General features: G+C 53.1%; 1 protein-coding gene across 2 annotated transcripts in view; it reads left to right on the top strand.

Moving 5' to 3' along the window:
* Positions 1 to 4,912: 4,912 nt before the first annotated feature.
* Positions 4,913 to 9,267, top strand: part of EFNA5 (ephrin A5) — a 284,983-nt gene continuing 280,628 nt past the window's right edge. For both annotated transcript variants that reach the window (XM_065922710.1, XM_065922618.1), the window contains exon 1: positions 4,913 to 5,213. In XM_065922710.1, the coding sequence (XP_065778782.1) occupies positions 5,089 to 5,213 (125 nt within the window). In that variant the 5' untranslated portion in view covers positions 4,913 to 5,088. The remainder of the gene's footprint in view (positions 5,214 to 9,267) is intronic.

Genomic DNA, 9,267 nt, shown 5'->3' with positions numbered 1-9,267 from the left:
CTGCCGTCTATGGGGTCGCACAGAGTCGGACACGACTGAAGCGGCTTAGCAGCAGCAGCAACCAACTAAAAACAGGGAGTTGGGTCCTGACACGGTTCTTTAAAAACCAAACAAACAAACTCCCAAGGTAATTCTAATTTGTAGCCAAGGTTAGAACACCCATCTAGATACTTCCTGGCCAAAAAGTAATAAGTAAATGAACAGATCGATTAACCCCTGTTTGTACTTTAATTTGAGGAACTGCTTCAGTGCCATTTGTTTTAAAAACACCAGTGCGCTTGTTTACCTGTGGCTTTAAATCCAAATATATTTAGAATATAGCTGAACTTCCACAGTCCATTCTGAGCCAGCTTTTCAGGACTCAGCTCCCTACAGCCCTGTTTCAGTCTTGTAGAACTCAAAGCATTCCAACACTCTTTGCACTTTTATTCCGCAGGTTCTTGCTGTTGTCTCCGACACTCTAGCACCTTCTTCTATACGTGGCGAACTTGACTTTTGTTGTGAAGGCCAACTTTTGGAGCCATTGCCTCTGTGACACTGAGCAATCATAACTATTTTATGTAATGATGATTTGTATAAATTCAAATCACTTGAATATTTCCCCGAGGAGACAAAGCCACATTATCCAGTGATAAGTATACTTCACAATACCTCTCTTCAAACTTCATCTACATATGTATCCATCATACTACTACTTACTTAGTTCGGTATCAGTGATGACTTAGGTATATAATCCCAGAAGGAGGCATTTAAGTCTGAATTATTTCTCATAGACGTTTGAGTTGTGTTCTGAACAGCTGCAAATTCTGATGACTTTTGTTCCTACTCCTTGAATCATTTTAAGGAAAACCGTAATGTAGGATTTCTTTTTCAGCATAATTTCTTTTTCTGACTATACAGACTTAAACAAATTGTAAATATTTAAAATATCAGGACATCCATATTCGTTTGATATGTTGATTTTTCACATTTGCTTACAATGTGTGTTTCAAATAGGAAATAAGTGGAGAGAATTCCCTTTTCTTTACTCCTTTTGGCTTTGCTGCCGCAGGAAGCCAGCTTGCTAACTCCTGATACCTGATATTTCCCTGACTAAAAAGTCTCTCTGATGAGATTCAGCATTTTCCCCAAGATAGGAGTCGTGAATTCTCATCTTCCTAAAGATACACATGTCCCTTAAAAGGGTCCGGATTATTTCCTGCCAAACTGCCTCAGTCATAGGAACACCTATTAGAGCTCTTATCTGAAAGACAGGGTAAAATGCATCCTTCTTGCAACAGGAAAAAAAAAGAAACAGGCTCATGGTAAAATAGGCCAAGAACTTGAACATCAGCAGAACTGGGGCGGGGGGGAGTAGTAGCGGGGGGTAGAAAACGTTTTAAATGAAAATTTGATTAAAAAAAATTAAAACTTATCCTTCTGTTCCCTAGCTTAAGTTTTGTAACTTCTCACTGCTGGAAATCTGTGAAACATACAGATGGTCGACAAGAATTTCTGTTGATGATTCTGAATACACATTTCTTAATGTGGGAAGGCGCTTGGTTTGTTAGGATGGTCTGCAGCGCAATCTACAATTACAGGTTGCATTTTGTGTCTAGTCACAAGGGGATGAGTTACTTTTCCAGGACAATTTCAGGGTCTCTCCAGATAGGAAAAAATTCTGTAACTGAGGAACGACTCGGCTTTTTGGTAAGAGCCGGGGACATCCAGGTAACCCCATGTCGAGGGGAGCTGTCCCTCTCCTCTCCAGCCTGTATGCTTGGTAGCCCCGGAGTCTCGGTGTCCCCCTCAACCCGGCCGGGCCGCGGGCAGTAGCCCCACTGGGTGCAGACCGCAGGCCCGCCACTGGAGGGCGCGTGGACGCTTCAAAAGAGCTCGGAAGCGCCTGCAAATCCAGGGCGCGGGGACCGGAGCGCGCCGCAGGAAAGACGCGATCTTTCCTTTCCTTGGGCTCCTAAGTACCGGGGAGAGCCGGCAGGTTCGGGAGCCGAACCTGGCTGCTTTCCTGGGATCAGCCCTTCCCACTAAGGCAGCGAATCCCCTGGAGCGTCAGGGAGACCGGACCCCAGCGGGCCCCCGGCCCCGCGAGGCCGAGTCTCCAGGCGCCGCAGCGCCGCGCGCCTCCCCGGCACTGCCCGAGTCCCGGGGCGCTAGGCCCACGCGGCTCTGGGGCGGCCGCGCATCCCTGGCGGTCGGGGTGGGGGGCAGTGGGGGGGGGGGCGAGGTGCTGCAGCCTTACTCTGGGAGCCCGGGGACACAAGGCGCGTTCCGGTAACAAGAGAACTCCTTCCCTGCCCTCTATTTCTTTTCCTGCACCGGGCTCGTGCAGACCCTTTCTCCTCTGGGCAGTGCGCACTGAACCGACCTCGGAGCTGAACTAGGAAAGGTGTTGCGGGTGGGGGCTCCCCTGCCGCATTCAATGTCCTCCCCGCCAAGGGTTCGCACTGAATTGTAATCACTGTACACTGATTTTTCTCGACTTTAAAAAAAAAGTGTTTTCAAAGCATCACGTTAAGGAAAAGTCGCCCTTGCTGCCCACGAACCTTGAAATCCCTGATAGGAAGAGGGGAATTCAAAGGCACCTGAGAGATGCTCGGGTCGCCAGATAACCGCGCAGCGCGCGTCGTTAAGACCCGGGCGGAGATTTACGAGAACACGTGGTCACTGTGGTCCCCCTGCCCGCCGGCTGCTGGGACCTTGTTATTATCACTCGAGGGGCCCCGGAGACGGATTTCGGCTTTCCGGCTGCAGGGTGGGATAACCCGTTCTTTTGTCATTGAAGAACCCCCTCGTCTCAGGTAAAGAGACGTCAGGACCATTCCGCAGCCCAGACCGGGGGGGAGAAAATGTCAGCATCCAAAGGGTTACGCGCGGCACAGCTGGGTTCGCGCGGAGGAGAGGGCGCCCGAGCACTCCCAGTAATTCAATTAGTCAGGTTTCTAGAAGGTGGGGCCCGGGATGGGGAGGGAGGGGGGTTAGGAGGCGTGGGGAAGGGAGGAGATTAGGAAAACGCCTCTTTTCTCGAGGAGTAGACCAATCGGGTTGGATAGAGGGAAGAAAAAAAGAAAAAAAAAAACCCGGTCGGTAAGCAAACGGCAGGCCGGGGCCAGACTGGCTGCTCCAGCCGCTCCCCACCCCTTCCCAAGTAAACTGCAAGGGGTGGGGGTGGGGGGTGGAGGGGGCGAAGAAAAAAAAAAAAAAATCAGCCCACGTGACCCGGGCGGCGGCGGCGCAGGCTGCAGGCGCCTCCCCCTGTCGGGCCGGGCTCCGCGCCGCACGCCCACCCCGCTCCCCGGCCCCCGCGCCCCCGTCCACGTCCACGCGCGCGGCCCCGAGCTCCCGCGCGGCGGCGGCGGCTGTCGGCTTTACACGCAGGTCATTAACGAGGGGGCGTGCCCGAGGAGATTTTTTTTTTTTTTCCCATAAAGCATTCTCTCTCTTTTTTTTCTCCCCTCTCTCTTTTGCAAAACTGACTTTTACCCCTTCCCACTCCTCGCCAGTCGTTGCAATCCCTCCCGGGCTGCTCGTGCCGCCGCTGCTGCACTGAAGTTTATTTTCCCGCCTGGCGAAGGTCTGGGGATTCTCTTGGTGGTTTTCACACCCTCGCTGCCGCTGCGCCCGAGGAGGGAAAGAAGAGCCGCTGCTGGAGGAACTGGAAGGTTTTTCTGATGTAGTCATCGGGGAGGTGCCACGCGCTCGTGCGCTCTCTCTCTTTTCTTTCTTTTTTTTTTCCCTCCTCCTTTGGCGTTTCCAACTGATTGATGCATCTCTACAAGTTGCCGGGCTTGGGGTGGAACCAGTCGGAGTCGCAGGGACACTTCTGAGAGCTCCTCCCAGTGCTCTCGGCCCCGCAGCTGGGGGGCTCGGTCTGGCTCCCGGAAGGCGATCGGAGACTTGACATCGGCCCGTTCGGGAGTTGGAGGGGTTTATCTGCGAGGGGTCGTTTGCCCTCCGGCCCCCGAGCCTCACAGCTGGGTTGGCATCGCCCCGCGGGTCTCGGCATCCCAGCTCCGCCCGGCTGGCTGGTGCGTAACCTCCGCTCTCCGCGCGCCCTGGTGCACCCGCTCCCGGCCGAGGAAGGCACGCGCGAGGGGGTCCCCGGGACTCAGCCCGCGGCCGGGTGTCGCCTCCCGCCGCCGTCGCAGACGGACTCCGCCGGAGGGGGGTTGGGGGACCCGCCCGAAGACGCGGGGAGCCAAACTTTTCTTGGAGGTTCGCGAGGCAAGACGGCTCCTCCAGAGCTCCGCGGCCGCTCCCCCAGCTCCAGGACGCCGGCGGGACTGGCCGCTCCGTGACTCCAGATCCCCGCCCTTCTCGGCGTACCGCCCCGCGCCCGCCGCGCCTGGGACTCCTCCGAGATTTCCAGGGCTCACCCGGCTCGAAAGCACCGAGGAGGCGGGAGAAACGGGGGGTCTTCGACTCCCCTGGACCGCAGGCGCGAAGCCCCCCCCTCCGCCCCCGCGCCATCCGCACGGAGCTCCCCTCCTGCAGTTGCCGCCCCCCGCCCCCCAAAGGCCGGCAAAGTAACTTGGAGCGAAGCGGGGCGCGGTGCCCAGGGCCCCCGGCAGCGGCGGAGCCGTGCGCAGCCCGCGCCGCCGCCGCTGAGCCGGGCCCGGCGGGCCGGTGTATGTCTCCCCGCGGCCGCGGCGCGCCCCTCGCGGTGACTGCGCAGTGTGCCGCCGCCCGGCCGGGCGCGCACCGCCCTCTGCCCGGGTGACCGGCCCGCCGCCGCCGCCCGAGACCCAGCTTGGCACCCATTCCCCCGCCCCCGCCGCCGCCGCCACCGCACACACACACGCACGCTTCTCTCCATCTTGCGATTCCCTTTTTTCCTCCCGATCCCTCCAGCGGGGCTGCGAGTTTGCCTTGATCACCTCCCCCCTACTCCGCCGCCTTCTTTTCTTCTCGCTCGCCTCCCCCCGCTCTCAGCTCGGTGCGCGCCTCTCTCCTCTCGCCCCTCTGCATTTCTATTTATTCATATTTATTTGGCCCCCGCTCGCTCGCTCTCCCCCCCTCCCCTCCCTGCGTCCGGATCCCTGCTCTCTCCCCGGAGTGGCGCGTCGGGGGCTCCGCCGCTGGCCAGGCGTGATGCTGCACGTGGAGATGTTGACGCTGCTGTTTCTCGTGCTGTGGATGTGTGTGTTCAGCCAGGACCCTGGCTCCAAGGCCGTCGCCGACCGCTACGCCGTCTACTGGAACAGCAGCAACCCCAGGTAGGGTGGCGGGGGGTGGGGGCTGGATCGGAGAACCGGGGCTCCCCGGGCCTCGGGGCCCTGCGGACGGAGCGGCGGCGCCCGCCGGGGACCCGCGCGCCCCGGCCGGCCGCGGCGCGCGCGCTGAGTCTGCGTGGGCTCGGGCGCGGATCGCCTGGCAGCCGCTCGCGGGAAAAGCGCCTCTCGTGGGCCCCCTTTTGTTGGGGTGCGGCGCGGGAGCCTGGGTGCCCCCTGGGCGTCCCCGGGGCTGCCTGGACCCGCGGCTTCTGCGCAGCGCCGGGGAAACGCTCGGAAAAAGCTGGAGCCCGGGAGTCGAGACTTCGCTCTGGCGCCCGGGCCGACTGGCCGGCATCCCGATACAGGCGCGGGGCTTGGGCGCGGAGAGCCTCGGGCGCAGCGCCGCCAGGAGCTCCTTCCTGGAGCCTGGCTGCGCAAGGATTGCGGGGGAGAACCCGCCAAAGATCCCCAAAGTGTGTGTGTGTGCGTGTGTGTGTGTGTGTGTGTGTGTGTGTGTGCGTGTGTGTGAATTTTTGCTTCCCCTTTTCCCCGATGCGCTCGGAAGGCGCACTGGCTGGGGGCAGGGAGGGGGCCTGGGAGGGGGAAGCTGGAGGTTTTTATTTTCCTCTTTTAACCGCAAGGAGAGCAGGCGGCCCCCCAGTCCGTCTGGTCCCGGCGCTCTTGGCGGTAGGGAGGACGCTCCCCCCTCCTCCGCCTCCCGGTGGGCGCAGGGGGCCAGAAAGTTTGATGGAAGGCGGGTCACGGCAGGCTTGCCGAGCTAGCTGCCCGAGTAACCCGCCCCCGGAGGTGGGAGCCCTGGGTCTGGAGTCTGGCGGCGCCGCCGGAGGCACGCGCGCGGTCACCTGGAGCCGGTTCTCGGGCGCTGCCCGAGCCCGCCGGGGACGCGGGGAAGCCGGAGACGCGCGCCCCGGGCCGCCCGAGCGCTCGCGCCGGCCCCCGGCCGCCCGCGGACGGTCCTGGCTCACAGCCCCGGGACGCGGCGCGCGGGGGGGGCCTTGTCCGCAGGGCCGGGAGGCCCCCTCCGGGCCCAGGGCAGGTCGCAGCTCTCCTTTCGCCCGGGCAGCGGTCGGCCCCGCGGGGCCCACTTTGCTCTGCGTCTCCGGGACCGAGGCCAGCTTCCAGCGGTGGGCTGTTCTCCGCGCCCTCCTTGGAGGAGGGAAACAGCCTCGATTATACCGAAAACCCCAGCTTTGTTGTTCTTTCCCCCCCTCCCCTGGGCTGGAGTGGAAGTTGGGAGGCCAAGGGAAGAGTTGGCGGCCGCCGCGCGCGTGGGGAGAGGCGCTGGCCGGCGCCTTAGTTTTTCCTCGCTCCCCGTGGCCCTCTCCGCCGGCCTTTGTTGCTTTGGCACCGGAGGGCCTCCCCCGCCTGGAGGAAGGTCCTCTCCGCTGCAGACAGGGAGATCTCCCTACTAGCGGCCCACCGGCTGCCAACCAGCGAGAGAGGCGCCCCCTCCCACCCTGCTGTCCCAGGAAAGACAGTCACACCCAGGTAGCCCCAGAACTGATTGCAGCGCCTGGCCCAAGTGGAGACATCCCTGAAAGTTTGGCTTTAAAAAACCATCTCCTGGAGGTGGGTGATGAGATGGGAAACTCATTTCTTCTCTGACATGCCACTTACCACTGTTAGGAAAAAAGACAAGAGAACCATCCTGCCAGAGGAGATGCCTTTTATTAAAGCTGACAAGACAAATAGGGCGAGCTTTCCAGTTGTGATGGTGTTAAAAGCAAGTCTCATTATGTTGGTTGGTTTTATTCCCCTTTGGGCTTTATTAGACCGCATATTCGAAAGAGAGGAATTTATATTTTAAACTTTAGTGCCTTATTAAATAAAGCAGCAGTGAAATTGGTTCGTTGAATTTGGGACATTTTGCTCTTGCTTGTCTTTTCTTTTCCCCACCCCAGACTTCACAGGATAATCTTTTTTTCTTATGGTATTCGTTTATTTGAATACTTGGGAGTTCCAGTCGTCCTGGAAGCATCAGCAACGTCCCCGGTCTACCCCTCCTTCGTAACCTGTCAAGCTAGTCTGAGTTAGTTTGAGGACATTTTATCTTAGGTTATCTCTGTTTTATGCTTTTGATACTGTTGTTTGGTTTGAGATTAGCACATTGATTTTTGTCACAGGTCATGTTTTTTAATAGATCTGCCCTGCCTGCAGAAAACTCTCCTGTTCAGGAAGCCATGGTGTCTTTGAAGCTGCCCAAAGTTAATCTGTAGAATTTTAAAATACCAAGAGTATTCTCGAGTCAGTGTTCTGATTTGAAGTTTGTGGAAATACTGTTTATTTGATGCTTATCAATTTGATAATGTTTAAAAGGAAGAATGATGTATCCCTGCCCAAGAGATTCAGCTATGACTTTAGTATTCTTAAGGATTTGTGACTGTTTGTCTTTATATGTTACCGCAGTAAAACTTTAAAAAGTAATATTTTAAAGCTGGGTACCGGTAGGCAGATTTATCTTAGAAATGTTGATGCTTTTTTGATGAATGAAGAAAAGTCAGCTTGGATGTAATTTAAAAGGAGTCAAATGCAAAAATAAGTAATTTAGAAATAAACAGCTTATCACAAAAGAGTGAAAAAATAGAAAATTTGAAGAGGTCTACTAATTTAAAATTTTTAATGTTTTACGTTTTCTTTTTATCTATTGTTTTTATGTAAGGTAAGCTAGCCTTGCCTTTTGATTTTACATAAATCCTGTCTTTTAAGATTTTGCTAAATTAATAATATTATCAGAACACTTCAGTCTTGTGGAAAAAAGTAGGGAACTTTAATTGCAACTTAAACAGACTTAAGACATTTTTCTCCTGGAAGAAAAGTTCAGTGAGCACATAAAGATGATAACAACTGGATATTATGGCAAAATGAAGTAAATGAAGTATTTTAGCTTATACCTATGTACTTCAGTTTGAAATTAAGTTTAGAATGAAATTAAAGTTAAGTATTATATCTTGGTGACTAGGTTTAAGTATCTTATTTTTAACTTGTGCAGTCATAGGAGTTTATGTGCTGTGTTGGGTTTCATTATTGAGAACTTTGATAACAAGTAGATCCATAGATCTAAGTTCACAGAGGAAAAAAAAAATGGACAATTTATTTGCTGTCGGATAGTTTTGCTCTTAGGATCTGTCTTCCCAGGTATTCACTTCTGGGAAATAGAGGTTCACTTTTTAAATGCTAATAACTTTTAATTTCTAGTGTTTATTGGGTGGTGGGCAACACTGATTGTATGTGTTGACTTGCTACAAACCTCTAAAATAGCAACTGGGACCTATCAATCTGTATAGAAATATATGATAAGATTTTTGTAAGTGCATCTTTTATATTTTAAGCATTTGCAAAGTTGTATGAGTTTCACTTAAATAGTGAGAGTGATATTAAGATCCATTTAACATTATGCTCTATTGTGAAATGGCCTGTTACTGAGTTTGAGTAATTAAGAACCAAGTCAAGGAGAATATAGCTATTTGTCCTTAATTTAATCATATAAAATGCTTTTAAGTAACTTTTAAAAAGACTTTGAACAATAGAACTTTCTTTACATTCTCCCTTAGTAGCTACGCTAACAGTAGAGATGGCTCAGTATTAAGAATATGCCTCTTAATCTGAAACATGCTATAAACAGTTTGATGCTTTCAAAAAAAATATTCAAACTGTGTCTACTGAAAAATTCTTGGATTCATTTGACCATTTACCAAAATGATGCTGGGATAATTAAACCTATCTCCTATTGCATTAATGGATGGAATGGTAAAATAATACAATGTGAAATATAGCCATACTTCAAAAGTACTGATTCTCTTCACTTAGTTCTTTGCTTCTGTTAAGGTTTGAGAATCACCAATTTAAAATGTTATTCTCTTATGGGAGAAGATATCTCTATAGTTCATCTGGCATTTTATAAATTTCAGCCTAATCGCATGTTTTCTTTGGACTTGTAAATTAAACATTTCATGTTAGAGTAACAGGTAATTGACACCATTTAGTTTTGCTAACATGTAATCTTGAGTTGTGAAAGTGATACAAATTCTAGATCAAC

Source organism: Muntiacus reevesi, chromosome 1, assembly GCF_963930625.1.
Source record: "Muntiacus reevesi chromosome 1, mMunRee1.1, whole genome shotgun sequence".
Lineage (NCBI taxonomy): Eukaryota > Metazoa > Chordata > Mammalia > Artiodactyla > Cervidae > Muntiacus > Muntiacus reevesi.
This window is presented reverse-complemented; position numbering and strand designations above follow the sequence as displayed.